Below are 19,511 nucleotides of genomic sequence, written 5' to 3' on the forward strand. Positions count from 1 at the left end.
CCAAAATAACTATGGTAAATAACGATCAACTAGTGATTTTTAACTATTCACACGTGTGTCAATAGGAACATTTTTGTCTTGCTTTGAACTACACATGCCCTGACAAAGCGAAGCTATTTTAATGTTATGTATCTAATACCTGTGAAGTTGTTGGCATAAATCTTAGACAGTAAACGAGCCGTGGATTTAAATAAGGCATCTGCGGCCCTGTTTACGCGGATGCTCCACATGAAAGAGTCTCCTGTCAGACGGACGGAACCCTTTCTGTGCTTGTCACTGTGATTACGGTGAACATCGATCCCGTTGCCGCTCACACATGAGCCCACGTGTTCCTGACTATATACAACATGAAAACATGAATATCCCTGTCTGGAGCCAGGGTAAGAAGATCGCTTAGTTACAGCCAGCCAGATGTTCAAACAAAGATGAAGGACAGGTAGAAAAACAGGGAAGGAGAATAAAAGAAATGATATAGAAAGAGAAGCGATCCAAAAATCTGATCTGTTTTGAGGAGCACTTCCCGTTGAGGTGGGCGCCCTCTCTCCTCCAGAATGTCACACCTGATATCGAACCAGCGGACCTTATTGATTTGAGCTGCTGCTGCCTTGCTGACTCTGACAAAAGCACTCGAAGCCATTTCCAAGCTATTTGAGTCCAAAGGATTCAGGCTCATGCAGAGATGCGGAGCACAGTGTTAACTCCCCATGATGGATGAAGGCTGTTAGAGATGCTCTCTTATTACATCACGGGCTCGGGAGGGCAGGCAAGGTCGAAAAAACAAGCCTTCATTTTTCCTTTTTAGTCATTGCAGTATTAGAAATGTCACCACTTATTTGCTCTCTTGCAGAGAGTTTTAGACCTCACATATCTATTTTTTGAATATAATGCTGAAGCTAAAGGCTAAAGCCTTATAGCTTACCACGAAGACTAGTCCTACTTGGTTGGATTGGTGGATCCTTTCGGCATCCAAACAGAGAAACGTCTTCTACTTCCTCAATTGTAGTGTACTGTACATCCTTTGGGGGCTTATTTTTTTAAATGTCTGTCAAGTGAATAATGAGATTAGTCTAGAAATGCAGAATAAATTAAATGTGTGTGGTCTACTACTTTGTAGAGATTAAACTAACGTGAGCTGTGCTGGTGGGAAGATTTTGTTTTCCTCACGATATCTAAAGGCAGATGTATTAATTGTGTTCTTAGCAGCTTGAGTGTCGCCTCCGCACACCTGGCCAGTCGCATTGTGAGGTGGGAGCACTGCACAAAACATGAGCCTACTTAGGAGTTTATTTTTGTCCCTGGTTCAGCAAATGCTAAGTGATCCCTCGCCGATCCATTGAAATGAAAAAAAATTGTGTCAAAAAAACTGAATTCCTGCCATTATCCCACTTGGATTGAGAAAATTACACCATTTGAGCCTGCTTCCTTAAACAGGAGCAGAGAGGGGGAGGACGGATGGAGAACATTTGAGTAGAGGGAGAAGGAGAGGACGACGGCTCTCCTCGGAGACCCTCGCCGCACCACGGCTTGCCACCAGAGCGCCGCGTGACGCAGCGCTGCTAGTTAGAGGAGGAAAATGTCAACGGCTGACATAAAGCATAACAATTGAGGATACCCGCGCCGCCCAGGACTGGACGATGCTCCGGCAATGTCGCCCCACCAGCAGATAGGCACCAGTGTCACAGTGTCACCTCCCCCAGGCTAACCCCTGTACTAGTTTTCCTGTTGCCATGGTTTCACTAGCAAAGGTCCGACTGGCATCTATGTAGGCGGCTATCGCTCATGAAAAGGCCCCAGATGAAAAGTGATTTCATCAGCTAAGCTCCTTTTAAGCCGGCAAGTTGTTTACTTCTTTTATCCATCTCTACGGGGGCCGGCATCGTTTAGACACATTCCACCAAGCACCGTCTCTTTTTAACTCTGGGAGTCTGGAGATACTCCGAGACCACCACCTCCAACCCCCCACCACCTCCCATCACCACGCAGCAAGCGCATATGGCGGGGGAGCTCGATAAAACTCGCTGATGGCGAGTAACTTCCGTCCTGACTTCTGATTGGTTTGATTCATATCAGAAAATAACCTGGGGGGAAGTGACACCCACATCTTTTTAGAGCCGGTCCCAATCGACAACGTGTCTTAAGAATCGATGGATAGCAGCAAATGGCAATCCTTACCGTGTTTTGATACTTATTTTAAAATAAACGCTAGTCTGAGATAATGTACAATGGCTGGTGTTTCTCAGAAGCTGTCTCTGTGCTCTCGGATGCCTTTATAAATAGGTTGAATATTTTTTGTCACCCGAACAATATCAAAATCTTTCCTGCCAAAGAATTGCCTTTGTATGACATTTTTCTAGGAAAACTGCCCCCAAAAAATCATTCATGCCAGTGAAATAATTAGCTTAAAACATTAGTGAGCTTCATTTAGCTTTGAAAAACGTTGGGTTAGTGATGTCAGTATTGCGTCAGTGCCAAGCCCTGCGGTGAGAGATTGGTGCTAAATAATATCTTTTGAGGTCAATGTGTATTTAATAGAGTGGATTACAACCTCTTTGCTGAGAAGAAATAACCAGAGTTTGGGCCTACTTGCACTCTTTTCGACTCAAGGGGATAGAGACTGCTTGGAGACATTTTCGTTGGGGTGTGCCCCAGGGTTCTGGCCTGAGGCCCTTTCTGTTTTTCTCATATGCTACTTTTATGGAATGCTTGAGGAACGCTGAAAAGAAAATCCAACTTGAAGTGTGTGTGTATGGGGCTTCACACGTTAAGGTGCAGTTAGAAGCCGAATTCAATTATAAAGGTTGAGTTGTTAGGATCTGTACAAATGAAGGAACGCACATTTCGATGGAATTCTTGGCATTTCACTTGTGTTGTGTGAGCTTGAGAGGGAAGTTCAACCCCCGACATTGGATATGTGTGGGGTTTAGTGACCCAACAAGCACATCATTTGAAGCTGATTAGATTAATAATCACTAGAATCCCTGCCTCGTTCAAGTATCAGTTTACAGCTGCGTCTGCCAAAAATGTCCTCATTGTAAACCTCCTACGGAATGAACGCGCTGCCAATTTTTTCCATGGGATTCAAGGTTCTTCCATTTGCTCTGACCCAACTGTAAAGATCTACGCACAGAAGGAAATCTTTCTAACTGTTTTTCCTGTACTTCAAGTACTAGATGCATAATTTACTACTAACATTGGCTTTAAGTGAGGTGTAAACAAGCCCATCAGACAACCAAAGAGAGATAAATGTTTCAATCCCTTTAATGGCTTTTCGTTCAGGAGCATTCACTCCTGCGAGCGGCTGTAATGAACCTTCGAGCCGCCCGCAAACACAGACACACCCACACACACACACATTTCTCTCACACTCGGCCGTGAAACATCCAGACCCGCTAGTGCACTTAATCATCCCCTGAGCAAAGTAACATCCGAGCGTGGACTTAAAGCGCTCCCGTTCAATACCACCATTCAAACAGGGAGCGCCGGGGAGCCGCGCTTTGGGCTGGGCGCCGTGCTGCCGCTGCCCGCTGCTCACCCATTTGAGCTTCATTGGATGCGAACGCTGACCGAGAGGGAGAATGGTGACAAAATAGAAAAATATGCTTGCCTTTCCCCCCGTTGCCCTGGGAATACCGTAGGAAAGTATCCAAAGGGCCGCGTGTCTTTCGGGGGATTTGCTAAATGGGATTTTTGAGGACAACGTTTTGTCCTTTTTGGTGCATTTCTGGAATGATGGTTGACACCTTCCTCAGAGAGAGGCCAACCAAACTAGACAGGTGTGTGTGTGTGTGTGTGTTTGTGTGTCAGATGCTTACGCGGAGCTAATGCGTGTTTGTTGACACTACCGGGCTGACGCGCGGCAAGGCGCTGTCGGAGAAGCGCTACAGGGAATGCATTTGATTTGTAAATGAGAAACACACCCGCACTTTCTGAAGACAAACACACCCACATATACACACACACTCAGGTGTGTCTGTTCCCCGCGGGGATGATTTGCAAGTGAATAGGCGTGTTGCACAGGCTGACAAAGTGCTTCCCGGGGAACAACAAGCCTGTGTGCACCAAGGACGAGCCGTTTACCACTCATGTACCTTTCCATCAATAAGCCTCGCTAGAGTGTCTCTATTAAAATATAACCAAGTGCTGTTTGCACTAACTTTCCAGTCAGTGCCTGCTGCTCACAATGTGTTCAAGGTCGTCTCCCTTTACTCTCGTAACATGTGTGTTGTGTTATGTAATTTTTGTGTGCGCATGTGTGTCTGTTGGGTGTGTGACGCTCCAGACGACAGCCAAAGAAGTTTAATGTCACCATTTGACACTTGGCTGTATCATTTTTCATACTTCCGATGTGTAGCAGGGTGTGTGAGTGCGTGTGTGTGCGTGTGTGTGTGTGTGTGCGTGTGCAGAAGACTTGGTCACAGCCCAGGTGGTTTTGATGACCCGTGGCGGCTTCGCCTCTGCATCTCAGCACAGGTGTTTTCTCTGATAGCTCTCTCTCCCTCTCTCTCTCTCTCTCTCTCTCTCTCCCTCTCTCTCTCTCTCTGTCCGCCTCTCTCTCTCCACCAGGAAGGGACAGCCGTCCACGCTTCCTCGTCCAAAAGAGTGAGGTCTGGCAGTCTCGCACACACCAACCCGTCTACAGGTCGGACCATGGCTGCTCGGTGTGAGTACCCCCCTTGTTTTGTTCTTTTTAATTTGGGAATCTATAAAAGAAGGGAAAAGTTTCAGATGGCTTTGGTGCAACAGCAATGACAGGAGGCCCACAGCTCTTCCATTGCATCACGGTTGCACCAGTCTGTCAAGCAAACAACCCTCGTGGTTGATGCAATGCTGTGTCGCATTTGTCCCGTGAGATAAACATTTGGGAGGACGCAGCTTTTGAGAACTAGATTGTTTATTGTTAGATAAGGCCGCCTCCCTGGCAGGTTTTTTTTAATGGGAAGCCGCCGGCTCGCTAGATACTGGGCTTCCATTACTGCGATAGCGACGCCGCCGTGGCTACCTGTAGTTTTGTGTTCCACCTGCCGCTGATAGCGGTGCACTCACAGATGGCACAGTGCGAGGTACAGTCCATTTTTAACCCGGGCAGGATCAAAGGCAAACTAAAGTTTGCTGGATAGTTAAAGCAAAAATGGGATAAAACACCCTTTAACTCTGGAAAATAACAAAATGTTTGTCAGAATACGCCATATAAAGCGAAACATGTTAAATTCCCACTGTGTGTTCAACTGTTCTAAATGCTCACTTTTGTGTTGCTATAGTTTGATTATCCAAAATGTGTCACCTACGGGATTCTTTATTACATGTTTTTCTAAATGCAAGAGGGTGGGGTAAAGCGTGCATTTGGGGCCGCTGAGGTCGGTGACAGAGGTGCGCATCATTCCCACTGCGGCGAGCGCAAAGGACAATACCTGAGCTTCACGTATCGCCTGCATCTTCAAGAGAGCTGCGGACGTTGCTCATTTCTAAAGCAGAACGGAATAAAGCATTTAGCGCAGGTGGAACCAACTCAAGTGAAAGTTATGCACATGTTTTAATGAAAGAAGAGAAATAGGCCTCTGCAGATGTAAATGGGAAGGAGAGATGTGGTGATCTTGGAGACAGAGAGGCTAAAGGCGAGAAGCTGACAGCCCCCAAAGTGGTATCAAGGTGTTAACAGGAATATTTACACACACACTCGTAAATTCAGCCATGCATGCCCACACCCGATATGTTTTGACACAGGCAGACGGAGAGCTTCTCCATCTCTACCTGAGATCTGTCGGGCTTTTGTGTCGCCCTTGCGAGTCCCTAAATCTCTGCGCCGTGTCTAAAATTGGAGCTTCTCGACAATCCTGACTTTTGTCTTCCGCTGACAAGTTGTCAGCAACAACAGCGCTCAATCCGGCCCGGGGGGTGAGGGGGGAGGGGGGGGGGGGTCAAGCTTCAACAGCTTAAATAACTGGGATTTAAACGGATGCAAAGCTGGCTCCGTGGCTTTTTGTTTGTTTCCTCTTGTGTTACAGTGGAATCACCTCTGGGAAAACTGCGGCCGGCTCTGTGGCACGCAGGGAGGTTGGAGTTAAACTGTATCGTTTATAAAGTGTATTTACATTGGGTTCAGTCGGTAGCTGAGAAACACTTGTGAGCCACACTTGTCCCAGAGAGAATTCTTCAGTGTGTGCGTACACTGCCAAATGCAGCCCGATTTTGCCAAAATATGTTTTTGTGTTTTAATTAATCTCTTCCTAGATTGGCCTGCCAAATGCTAATGTCTTTTTAATATTATCCTCGGGACAAACAAAGATTGTCTCTGGTTTGATCCCCTTAGTGGCTATTACGGGACACAAATGCACTAAGACGCGTTTGTGTTTTGAAATTGAAAAATGGTTTGGCTACGTTGTGTACTGGTGTGAGGCTTCTAAATGGTTCCTCCGGGTGAACACATAATAGTTTGTCATGAATGGTAAATTGATTCTAAAATCAATCAGTGGGAGCATTAGATTTTCTGGTTGTCATTCCTTTTGACTGACATGGTCTATAATGATCTATTATTAACCGCCTTTTTAATTCCACATTTGTAATATAATAAGACATAGGTCTATTCAAAGGTGAATCCAATACACGGATCCAGTGAAGATTTCCTCACGGCACGGAACAAGTGCGACGTTCATTACACAGCCCTCTGGTTTTGGAATATTAAACCAATGGAAGGGATCTTACCAATCAGTCACCAGGGCTGTATCTTATGATAAGCCAACGTTAGCTTTAGATAGCCAACTTTATACTCCCAACATTCCTCACCAGAGGACTTGTTGAGGGGTTGTTGGAAGAGAGGTGAAGGGAAAAAGCAAAATCTCTGATATCCATTTGCCGTTATCTTTCAGTTTCTACTTGTGTATAAGGTCTTACATTAATGCACTGGTTTGACATTATGCGGAAATCCCCTATCAGCACCTATGAAGGTCAATAAGTAACACACAGATCGCTGACCCAACCATCCAAGGGGAAGTCGCCTTCAGATTCCCCTGTTACACTTTCTCCTTGATGTTTCCTTTAGTCCTTGACCTTAGAACGTCATTTAGTTGGTCTTTTTATTTTAAATAAGCCTTTATGAATCCTTTAATGAATGTAGCCCCTTAAGTCCAAAGAAGTGAAGGTGCACAGAGGCCTGGAACTGACAGACTGACACGTATTGGCCTGAATACAAGACGACCTGTATTGTAAGAGGGAGTTTTCCACCAGCCGGATTCATACAACTTATCAGACTACAAGTTGCTTCCATCAAAGCTTAATAAAAAAGCGCTCCTACTCCAAAGGACATTTTTGGGTATTAGCAATATATTGACATTGTTCCCACATATAACACCGGATGAAATACCCCTTAACTCATTAGCATTGATTAGCACATCATTATTTAACCCAGAAACCCTTAGGACAGTTTAACATGTAACGCTAAATCTCTTTATTGGCACCTCACCCTGACGAATGAACGATTTCATTGGCATTCAACTGTTTTATATTCTGAAAGTTATTTTAGGTTTTACTTTAATTCATTTGAACGTGCGCTCACTCTGGGCTTCAGCTCGGGGGCATTCTGAGGTCCCTTCATTAGGTATTCCACAGGCAGTCTGTTTATTTGCCACGTTACAAACAGGAAATCCATGTGCAATTTGAGTGGGATTATCAGCAGAGTGCAGCTTCTGGAGCCTGATGGCCACGCCGTTCTCCTGTCGATGTGCAGGGGGGCGGGGTGCCAAGAACACCTCGATCCGGAGAGCGTAGACGTAAACAGTTCCCCATGTGTGTTGTAAGGAAGGATTGGAGGCTGAAGAAGAGCGGTCACTGGTTTAACAGGAGGACCATTGCTTGAGGGCAAAGTATGTCCAAGAAGGAGAAGGAGGAGAATTATGATACAATCGTCTTCTCATCTTAAACTAATTACCTGGGATGCAACCGGTGGAAGTTTCCAGCTCAATCTCACTGAATTGCCTCGGCCTCAACATGAGGAGCTATCTCTTCAAAAAAAAAAGGTTTAAAGACGTCTCAATGGAGCGCGTACAAGATGGGTTTTTAGACCACATTGGGGAAAAATATATTTTAGCAAATTTTTCTGGCAGTACATTAAACTGGAGAGGGACTATATGTATCTGTGGCCTACACAGCAGCCTGTAGCCCATCTGGCAGTAAAATAAAAAATATGAGGAAATCTTAGGCCTGTGGTGAGAGGCTTATTATGGTTCAAAACAATGACTTTTTTTTTTTTTTAAATGATGGTAAATGTTTTTACAAGGCGAAATCCTCTCATACTTTGATACTAAGTCATGTTAAGAAAATATTTCAAAAATGTCTAAAAACAAAGTAATTATTTTAAAGGTAGTAAGTCCTATACCTGCGATACTGAGCCATCATTTTGAGAACTTTTTAATGAAATGCAATAGTTCAGCATTACTTCACGGATTCAAAGTCCTAAGATGCTCATTCGTTTCCCTGCTGTGATCCAGACAAGAGCATTGTTACCACGCTCATGCTGGTATGCTAGGTATAAAGTCAGAGCTAGCAGCTGCTTGCCTTAGCAGAAAGTGGAGAACAGCTTAACTGGCTCTCACCAAAGTTCAAAAATAGTCAAGTAGTGGTACTACAAATAGTGATGTGCTGGAACTATGTCTTGTCTTAGCGAACGAACGGTGATGTAACTTCCTGTAAAAGTCCACTCGGTTTCTGTTCTGGTTCAACAATTTTCTTCTTTTTTTAGCTTTCGATGTACCGTTTTCGATGTCGCGTGATGGTGTGCGAATGTCGCCTCTCAAGCGCGGCGTGTCCTGGGTCATGAAATGCCGCGGTAGCGAGCGCTGACTCCAGCTGTCAAACGTCTACCCGCTCCCGGCTGCAAAAAAAAAAAATGACGGATGTGCCGAGTGTCTCACGGCGTGGGACGCCTGTGTCCATATGACCACTGTGACATAAGGCTCCGGGCATGTCGGGTACCTCGATGCTCACTTCTAAAAAAAGGCCAGCCCACATCCACCGCCCTCATCCCTCCCCCCCAAGTCACTCCTATTTATTTACCAAGGGGACTTCTAAAATAAAAACAGCTGTCACTGGACGCCTGGGCCTCACTGAGCTGCCGAGCACACTGCTGGAGCTGGTCTCCGAGCCGCGCTGTCCGTCTCTGCCTGGGATTTGCCGGGCGCCGTTTTTCTTGGTGATCCGAGGCCTTTATTCATTGGATTGTTTCTTTTCCGCTGTTCGACACTCAGAGCAGCCTACAGGGTTTAAAAAAGAGAAAAAGGTAAGTTATCTTTCAAGGCTGGCTCCTGTATCGACGTGAGCCCTCTTGTCGGCACAGCTACCTTTGGGGACTGGTGGGGGGGCACAAAGTGGCAGGAGACAAATTGAAGATGGTGGATGACATTTTAGCAGATAATGAATCGGGTTTGACGTGCCGCAGGCAGCCCGAGAATGAGAGTGGGAAACAAGATGAAGTACCGATGGTTGTGGTTTTTTTTTTTTGTGCTGGTACAACTGGCACTTTGAGTTTTCTCTAGGATTTTGTACACCGTCATAAAACATGCATGGGCCCTTCCTGTTTCCTTCCACCAGACACAACTGGCAGCAATCCGATCGTGAATACTCTTAAAGAGGTGCAAGTCGGAGACAGAGTGCCTAGCTTAGCACAAGGAAGCGCCTCAGGGCGCTGCGGCTTCTGTGTGAAGATGTTATTCTGATAGATTTGACGGCTCAGTTATTGCGCCTGTTTGGGTCTCGTCGGCGTCCGAGAAATCGCCCGCCACAGCTGACATTTCAATTAGTGAACCTAGAAAACCTCTGCAGACACAAGCTCTGGTCAGTAGGTAATGAAGGTAAAATTGTGTTTGCCAAAAGGGTGCCGAGGGGGAGGGTGACCCCTCTGTGGTTAGGGCACGGCCGTTCCCTGAAAAGTACCGCTTTTCTCTCTTCCCCCTGAAACACTGCCCCCCCCCCCCCCCCCCCTGCCCTCCCTCACGCCCTTCACCTTTTCACTCCCAACCGGCTCAGCCTCACTCCTGCACTGGTGCAAGTCGTGCTGCACACCAGCATTGCCCTCCCCCGTTGACTTTTTCCAGCCCCTATCGCTTTTGTCACCCCCCCCCACTTCCCAACCCAGCCGGGTGCCATCCCTTGAGCCGTGATTTGTGATTTGAAGAGATAAGTAGCGGATGCTCTGGGAGGAGGAGAATACCGGTGAGAGTGGAGGTAAATGTGCCTCTTCAACGTGCCGTCCGGAACAGTAGAAAGGAAGTATGTTTTCTTTGCGATATCAATACCACGCTGCAGAAAGCCCTCATTATATTGGGGTATCTTAAGCAATGAGAAGGCTATTATTAATGCTAATTAAACATCCGCTGGTGCCAGTGCTAATTAGCAGCTGCGTGGAGAGACAGGGACTTTCAAGTCTTAGAAAACATCTCATATCTTATTAAAAGTTCTTTCAATGTTGCCTTTACTTTGTTTCCTTCCCCCCATTTTTTTTCCTTCCTCTCCCCCAAGCACACTCCCCCCCCCCCCCCCCCACATCCTCCCCCCCCTCTCCCCCTCACAAATCTCCCCGCAACATGACGCTGCAGACGGAGCCGGGTTATAAAAAGGACGGGGTTTATTCTTTTTTTTGCTCCAGTAAGCGCCCCCTCCCCCCTGGTTACCTCACCCTCCCCTGCTACGGGAGCTTTGCATACGGCATTCCCCGCTCAGAAGCCAGAGGCATGCAAGGCGCTGTTGTCACTGACGGCCCTAGACCGTGACGTGGACGTTTGTCCCGGCTGACGGATGAGGGCATTATCCTTGCGTTTCTGTCATGGAGCCGGTATTAGGGGGACACGTCAGCCTCAGGTGATGGATTTATTTTTATATTTTAACCCTTTTATATATATATAGGATGTTGCCCCATGTTTATTTTCAGACACTGCCGTCTCAGGCAGCCTACTTTCTGACGGGTTATCGGTTACACTAACATGCCGGACGGGGCAGCGGGCTAAAAGGGTGGTGGGGGGAGGACAGCGTGCTCGAGTCAGTTGCGTCTGAGTTAAGGCCCCGCCAGTAAGTGGCATAGCTAAATTCATCCCTGCTTTGTTCCAAAATATGTTTTAGAAGCCTGTTGAGTACTAATAAAAAAAGCAGGAACACCACTCAAAGTACTCCACATTGTGAATGCTTCCCCTTCGATTTAAAAGGCCCAAAAGAATTTCATTTTGATTTGAATGTTTTTAGGTAGATGGTTGAAGTTTTTTTGGGAGAATGTTGCAAATGCCTAAAAAACAATTGGGGGCTCCAAGGGTCAGCTGGAAAACTAAATAACCGTAGCCGGTGAGCTAACCGCTAACTCATAATGCCCCAAGGAACATTCTAGAACGTGTCCCTCACAGTTACCTAAGTCTCCCTCTGTTTCCTCTGCTCTTGTTCCCTTTACCACTTCTGATATTTCAATAGTGGGATTCTACAATATTTCTCTCCCTCACGGAAGGAAAAAGGCCCTAGAAGAAAGCTTAATTGGCAACAGAAATTGGGGCAACACTTCCAGAGCCAACAGCTGCTATACTGTTACACAACTTTATTGGTTGATGGCGCAAAGAACGGTGGTTGACTTCTGCATTTAGACTACAGGGCCACCAGCAGGAGGCTAAATCAAGCCAGTGTAGTCATATAAGGGGGCTAAGAGAAGCGCTTAGACCCATTGAACAGTATGAGCCACACTGCTAATCACAGAATCTGCATTTAATCTCTTTCCTAACGCAGCAACAAGCAGCTCCACCCAGATGCATCTTAATTAAGCAGCCTTGGAACGTTTGAAGTAGAACTGGCTCTGAGCTCGCGTACATGTGGAGAAACTAATGGAGTAGAAAAACGCAACACGGAGCCGGCTTTTCAAAGTGTCAAAGGTTGGAGCGAGAGCACATAATGAGAATTGTTTCTATTTAGGGTCTGTTATCATCCCACGGCGGCGCTTCCTGTGCTGACAGAGAGCATACCGTGAGCCAAAAGGTCCGGTGTGGGTGTACGCTGCGCCTTAATGTTGCCTAATGATGCTTTGTAGCACGAAGAAGTCAAATATAAAATAAGTGGTATTCTCTAATTGGCTATCCGCAGGGACAGGGCGCTTTGCTATTAATGAGCACTCCGCTTTGCTTTCCTGTCAGAACTCGTGGATCGTTTGCCTCTGGCCACATTTGGCTAAAACATAATATTTTATACACCATCACTGTATCCGTGTGTTTGATTTTGTCTGAATTCCTTTGAATTTAACTGTGGTGTGTGTGTCAGCTGAGGTTCATGTCTTTGCAAAGCTGCAGGCGGCGAAGGTCGATCCGCGCCAGGACATCCAGAGGACAGGACCCCGAGCGCCGAGGATCAGGAGGGCGAGCCGGTGTCGGTGAAAGAGCGACTGGCCATGTACCAAGCCGCCGTGTCCAAGAAGGAGAGCGCCAGTTCCTCTGCCGCGGTAAGACGATACTTCCACGCGGGGCGTAAGGAGAGACGGCGACCAGTCATCGGCATGTTTTGGATTTTAATATATGACGATGTGGCATCGCGGACGTTTAATGACCATTTCACCCGCCCTCCCCGCCCCCGCCGACCCAAGTATAAATCCGCCGCCACTGAACGCTGTCACGCGTGTCGCCTACAAAGCCTTGCAAAAGGACAAAGGGGCCACAGGGCATCTGCCGGGTTGGAAGCGTGATTTGTCAAAGTGTCACAAAGCTCAGTGCTCGATGGGAAAAGAGATCGTCGGAGTGTGACTGGGAGCCAGGGGGAAGTCCTGCAGCAGTCCCTCCACACAGGGCTGCTCCAGCAGGATATACCATCCGTGTCTCAACATAGAGACATAACATAAAAACAGTGTGAGGTTTTGTTTTTTTGTCATTTCATCTGACAAAAACTCCAATAAAATCTAGGATGTTATATTCCCTAACCCTCTTAAAACGTTGACATTGATTTTCTCTATATGCTGGGACGTAGCCCAGTTATTATTAACATCTCTATGGTCACTGCATCAATGTTACATCCAAGGACTTGGGTGGTGGTCGCCCCGCTCGCAGTCTGGAGAAGCAGACTACTGTATCCGGTGTTCTGGTGGGTGAAAATATTCTCCACTGATGTTGTTTTTTTTTCACTTAGCTGTCTAAACAATATATTTTCCCTCTGATCCCACGTACGGTCCATGGCGGCTTTATTTCGCCATCCCAGCCTTTGAGGAAGGGGAGCTTAAGATGTTCAAAGCCACTAGATTTAAATTACGATTGCATTAAATAACGGGCAAAAACAAGAATATACTCATGTCTTCAAAATATTCAATGTAAACAGAGTTACTATTTACAGCGTTATTTAGCGCACAAGCTGTTTACATGTATATATGTACTGGCAACATACAGGCAGAACCGTATGTCTTCTTGTATGAGGCAACAGTCACAATTGAGTTGTTTTAACTGCATCGGTAGAGAAGGGGAAAAAAAATTCCACTTAAATACAGAATCCCTGAGTCATTACCGAGAACTAAGAAGGGCCTCCACAGCTTTGAAGAGCCTGCGTGCACTTAGGAGAGAGCCCACTGATTTCACAGTGTGAGCAGTGAGTCAGCCAAGGCCACTGCAGTGGGTCCACTCGATGTCTAAAACAAAGCCAGACCCAGCGTTATCTGCTGCGCTCTGCAGCTGCAGCACATAACAGCTTGTTGCTTATCTGAGGGACCACACGCAGGTTTAGTGCAGGTGGAATATAAGCTGGCGAAAATATGCCATTTAATGCGGCAGAGGCCAATGTTTACAGATCTGCTGATCACAGTTCCAGAGGAAACTGTCCTCGAGCCAAACCGATGCTTAGAAGCTTGACACTCCTAAGCCGTCTGTTTCATATTTTCAATGTATCTGTGGATCCTCCGGTTTGTGATCAGCTGGGCTGTATAGCCGAAAGGCTTTGATCCAATACCTTGCTTCCAATCCTTGGATCTGCTAGTGTGTTAGGTGATAAGTAATGAATCAGGCCACACTGCGATGTATTTGCAGAGGGCGACCCGCCACCTTCTGGAGCCTCGGCGCATGACGACACACCACAGCTGCATCCTCCGGTCCACAGGGATCCAATAAAGATAGTGGGATAAATAAAACATTTAGACAAAAATGACTGCAATGAAAGCTGAATAATGAATAATATGATATGTGAACATTTAAAGACTAATAATTGTAAAAATCCATTTTGCCCTACTATGAGGTTTGTGAGTGCATTAACTGTTGTATGCTCACAGGTCGGCATAGTAACAAGCCACTCAAGGCCAAGTTTCACAGCCATCACAGAACAAATGAGAGCTGTCGTTAGCAGAAAGTGCTTTTTCAGTTGCTCTCTCTGCTACTCAAGTGGCCAATTGCTTTTTATTGCATGTAATTATGCTTCAAATAACAACCATCAGACAAACTCAATAAAGCTGCTGTATTTTTTTATTTATTAATACCAATAAGCTAATAAGATTACACTGATGGTGTGGCAGGAGCCACAACCTTACTGCCTACTGACCGCTGAATGTTTGTGTGCGTGTGTGTTTGGGGGTCGGGAGGCTAGTCCCCCCCCCTCTATACCTTTGCAGCTGTTGTCTGCATGTCCACACACAACTGGATAGAAGGCCCCTTAATGGACACCATTCAGTCCGTCCAGTGCATCACCCCCTTCTCTCTCCTCACCCTGTTTTCCTCTCCTCCCGACGCCTGGGTCAGTGTGACCTCGGCGTCTGACATGAAGCAGCCTTTTTGTGCTTGAGCTTGAAATGAGTGCTCACATTCAGAACTTTTACCGAGTCGACCACTATTTGTGTCCCGTGTGTAGATCAAGTCCAACATGTCTTTTATTTAACTGTTGTTATGTTGTATCACTTCCGTATTTAAACCCGCTACATAACAGACACACCGCTTCGACACTAACAACATTTCTCCATAGAGTCAGTAAACCTAAAACTTGACAAAACATACATTTTTGAGTTCATTTTGAATAGATGCTATACTTGGAATTAGCGGAAACTGCATGTTTCCTGTGATATCACAAGTGTATTGTGAAAAGACACTAGCAAGGAATAAGAACAAACAGTACGTTTCTCATGCAGTTTATTTTGGAATGACAATATGTGCAAATGCTGCCACAGACGCATCCAAATATGACACCAGTGGGTTCTCAAATCTGTCTGAAGAATGGCTGCTCAGAGGATATTAAGTCAATGTTATTTAAACAAGAGACATTGATTGCTTTGGTTTCATCAACAGCTATTGTAGCAAGTAGTAGTCAGATATTGATAACATAGAATTTTTGCTGACCGGAACTCTGAAATAACATTTAGCACATTTGGCGCATGTGTTCAACATCAATACACATGCACATATAGCAAAGAGCTTCACATATACATTGCGGGCTGAATGCAGAATCATCCATATAAATGTTTTATTAAGAAAGTAATTGACAATTCCGAAAAGAGATTATTGCATCAAATAGTCAGAGTGCGTTTTTGCCCAAATCTGTTAGTGTGGGACGACGTCCTCCATACTGATGAGCTGTGGAAAGTCTCCTGCTCTTTGCAAAGCAAACAGCTTTTATGCTGCCCAGCAATTCAAGGAGTAATTCAGTCCATAGCTCAAAAACACCAACGTTTTTTTTGTTCCTTTTTAAAGGGACTATTCTGAAAGGTGGAATTGTCTATTGATGTTTCAGTCTCCATTCATCTAATCTTGTCCTTCAGTACTATCGCAGGTGCATTACTGCATGCTGCCCCTCTGCTTTTCAAACCTCCAAGAGGATCCCAGAGGAGCCGTGACAGCATTCACGTCACGTTTTAAAAGGAACACCCACGCTGCCGCTTCTCAAAGCCATTAGCGTAATGCCTTAACATTAACTTTGATATTAGCATAAAATGCCTGCACAGCATATTCACCGTCAATGAGGGCGGAGAATGGTTCACCTTGGGTCCCTTTAGATCTCCCATATCCCTCATAACGAAGGCTCGCCGTGTGTCTGGTGTACTACGCGTTGCAGATGGATCACCGGCTGTGCTGTCTGCTTCACAGGTGATGAGTGAGTCGGAGGCGCGCTCGCTGCCCGGAGGCCTGGCCAGTGTGAAGAAACAGTTTGAGAGCCAGGAGTTTGCCTCTTCCACCTCGCAGTCCACCGTCGCCCAGATTCACTTCGAGCAGAGATCTGTCCAGGTGAGAGCAGGTTACTTTTTTCACCTTGTAATTACCGTAAGGAACTTTTGCCCAGTCCTGGAGCAGTCTGAATGTAACACTGATGCCTTTATGTGGCCTATAGTGAGTTCATTAGCAAGAGGCTATTTTATTCAGTAAAGAGATGTATTGTCCCCCATCTTCAAAGTCAACACGACAGGAAAGACAGAGCACAGCTCTCGCTTCTGTCAGAGGGAGAACCACATAAATGCCACCGGATGATTTACATTCTGGTGTAGGCGCCTTCTCTCTTAGGTCAAATATAAGAGGGCACCTTAAACTTTGCCTAAAAAATATATGACTCTGTCATTGAGTACGTGTGGGAAATGCCTGAACACGGAGCCCTGTCAAATCCGCCCCTCTGTGCATCCTCCCCATTCGCGCATGTAGGAAGCGGAGAGGATCCATCGAGCGCACGCGGACCTCCTTGAATGCTAAATCTTTCAGAGCGGGGTGTCTGTTTGATTGAGTTGTTGCCTCCACGACACACCAACATGCCCCTGAGCTCCGGTTGTATAAAACCAGCCATACGTCGGTGGGGGACGTTATTATTCTGACTAGAGTGGTTTCAGCGGTCTTTCATGTTAACAGCAATAAATACAAGCTCCAATATTTGATGTCTTTCTTTTCCTTCAAATTGCATGAAGCTCACAGGAGGCAGATCGTTTGCTCCTGTAATCTATTTATTCCCCTTTCAGTTGAATTTAAACTTGGTAGTTATCTCCCTCTATTGGGACGCTGTGGGTCACCAGCCACAGTCGGGATTATTCCACTTTTTCCATGATAAAAAGATAACTAGTTTCTTGCACCTCAGTGGCACCATTTGTGCATGCATTTTGGATCCAATTGGGGGATTCACATTCTTACTTCCCTCTGCGCTTTGACAGGAGACCTCAAGCTCCTCAGAGGTGACGGTGAGAAGCAGCACCAGAGAGGTTGTCCCCGCCACAAGCCTCTTTCACAATCAACATGAGGTACTAGGTGTGGGCACAAGGGGATCCGGATTAATGGATGTCTCTACCGGGAGAGCACTTTGAATTCCTCTTGAGATATTGAAGGGTCACGTGAAGGGGGTCCGTGGTCGCCACAGAGGGCGTTAGCCTTAAAGTCAGCAGTAAACTCGGCCACTTTCTTCCATTGAAGTATATGCTGCTCTGTATTGTTAACAAGCTAGCTGAAAATAAATGTAGTTTGCCTAACGTTGCTTATGAGGACTCGACAAGAGCTCTAATTTCTCCCGGGATAAAAACAAATTGGCTGAACTAATGAAGCAAAACGACCAAATAATAGATGACGGCACAGTATGAAAAACAACGTTAGAAAAAAAGAACCCGCCTGTTGGTATTATCTGTAGTCTGTTCAGGTCCACTGCAGCTTCTTTGCAATGAACCAATATCTTGAGAAGTTCAGCGGCAATATTACAAAACTCAATTAACTTAACTAACTCTTAACTTAACTCAATTAACTATTAACTTCAAGGAACATTTTTATTTTTGTGAAACCTCCTTAAGTGTTAGTTTAGAGGTTGAATTTAGGTTTAAATTAAATCTTGATCTTTTCTTTCTATAATTTAAACACTATGGGAGCTACCCAACCTTTAAAATTTAGTCAAATTAAATCTAGGCTAAATATATACATTTCTCTAAAAATGATATTCACTCCAGCAAAGCCACAGGTGAAGGGCCTGATACCATCCAGCAACCCAGGAGAAATAGTGCACACTGCAATTTTTTTAATTTCTCTGCATTGTCCATTATCCGTTGGAATGGTAATGGAGAATATTAGCATTTGTCCAGGGACGTTGGTTGCTATCAACTCAGGTTTATACCAATTGGATATAACAAAACACATCAAACTAGGGAGCATTTAATATATATTGAAACCACTGCTAGGAAGCTACGAGCGATAAACAATCAATTGGATGTTTCTGACGCATTGCAGGAAAACTGATAGCAACAGTGTAGCTCTAAATACTTCGGAGTCAAAACCATGTGATCACAGTTCGCCAGACAGGTGGCAACTGTTCTAGTGAAGTGGGGGGGGGGGGGCTATATACAGATAGTGTCTCCTTGACAATTTTGTTTCTGGTATTTAACTGTTTTGGGAACACCTAATTACCTATATATTCTTTGTTATTTACTTTCACATTAAAAGGGCCTTAATGCACTTGTGTACATTGACTGTAGTTACCTGTTACATGTACAGGTTTTTGTAGTCATCGTTCTTAAGAACGAAATAAAAATGAAAAACGAGGGACTAGGTTTAAACCACGATTTGACACCAGCTGTGTGGTGGCATCTCACCACTGATGGGCTTCTAATAAATCCAGTTCTTTGATTATTTCTGAACATTCTGCCGGGCCCTGTATAGAAAATTAGCCCCATGCTAAGCCTTTAACACTTTAAAGATTGAAAACAGTTGGGGTCTGCTGTGCAGCTGCCAGTTTACTAATGGTTTTTCTTTCCTCCCAGGTGATCCACGATGAAAGAGTGCACCAGAACAACGTGGCTGCCAGTTACGGGGACCACTACAATGAAACAGGTTATTCCGCTCATGGCTTTCAAATTCTAATTTGCACGTTTTTATCATAACACTGCTTGTGTGCTGTATATTAATGATTATTCCCACTACAGCTGAATAACGGATGAGTTATGAAAATGACTTGGAGTGAAGATTATTTTTTCTATTTTGTGCAAAGCAGCAAATCTAATCAGGGCAGGTAAAATATTGGAAAGTGGAAGTTGGGCAATCACAGCTGCATGGTATAAGAAAACAGGTTTTAAATGAAATAATGTATTTCTCTTTCCAATCCCCCTGAGCTCCCTCACTGCGAAGGACTTAATGAGGCAGCTTTCTTCTTGTGTCTAATTCAGTTATGCTCATTGGAGGAGAGGACCTACCAAAGGTTTCCACTCAGTCTTTGAAGCAGCAGTATGAGAAAACGATTGAGGAAGCCGCACCAGCCAAGGAAATTAAGGTAATGATGCTGTCTATTTATCTAAATAAAAGATAGTTTGGCTTCCTCATGAGACATCAGTTTGAGGACGAAGCCAGGTCGTGAAATAATCAAAAGAAAATTACCCATGCTTTAAGTTGATGGAGAATAAATTGGTTTGGATAAACAACATGTTAGTACAAAACCAGGATTTTCTTTTCCAGTGTAATAAGAGAAACCACAAACAAAGAACAATAACTTTCGATACTGTCTTCAGTTAAAGTTATGCTCAACCCTGTAATAAGGAACCAAAATAAATGAATATATTTAGGTTTGACGGAGCAGAGATCTTTCTCTATTTGTTTATTCAA

The 19,511-nt window shown here is 45.1% G+C and overlaps 1 protein-coding gene across 7 annotated transcripts in view; it reads left to right on the plus strand.

Annotated features, from left to right (window-relative positions):
* The window catches only part of xirp2a (xin actin binding repeat containing 2a), a 40,462-nt gene that overhangs the window by 9,772 nt on the left and 11,179 nt on the right, over positions 1–19,511 (plus strand). Inside the window, exons 2-7 of one of the 7 annotated variants that reach the window (XM_037460652.2) lie at positions 4,564–4,660; positions 12,297–12,451; positions 16,050–16,187; positions 17,093–17,179; positions 18,677–18,746; positions 19,079–19,182. In XM_037460652.2, the coding sequence (XP_037316549.2) occupies positions 4,564–4,660; positions 12,297–12,451; positions 16,050–16,187; positions 17,093–17,179; positions 18,677–18,746; positions 19,079–19,182 (651 nt within the window). Of the gene's footprint in view, positions 1–4,238; positions 4,661–9,081; positions 9,269–12,296; positions 12,452–16,049; positions 16,188–17,092; positions 17,180–18,676; positions 18,747–19,078; positions 19,183–19,511 lie in introns of those variants that run through there. The other 6 variants (XM_037460671.2, XM_037460661.2, XM_062561354.1 and 3 more) reach the window with 6 other exon arrangements.

Source organism: Pungitius pungitius, chromosome 3, assembly GCF_949316345.1.
Source record: "Pungitius pungitius chromosome 3, fPunPun2.1, whole genome shotgun sequence".
Lineage (NCBI taxonomy): Eukaryota > Metazoa > Chordata > Actinopteri > Perciformes > Gasterosteidae > Pungitius > Pungitius pungitius.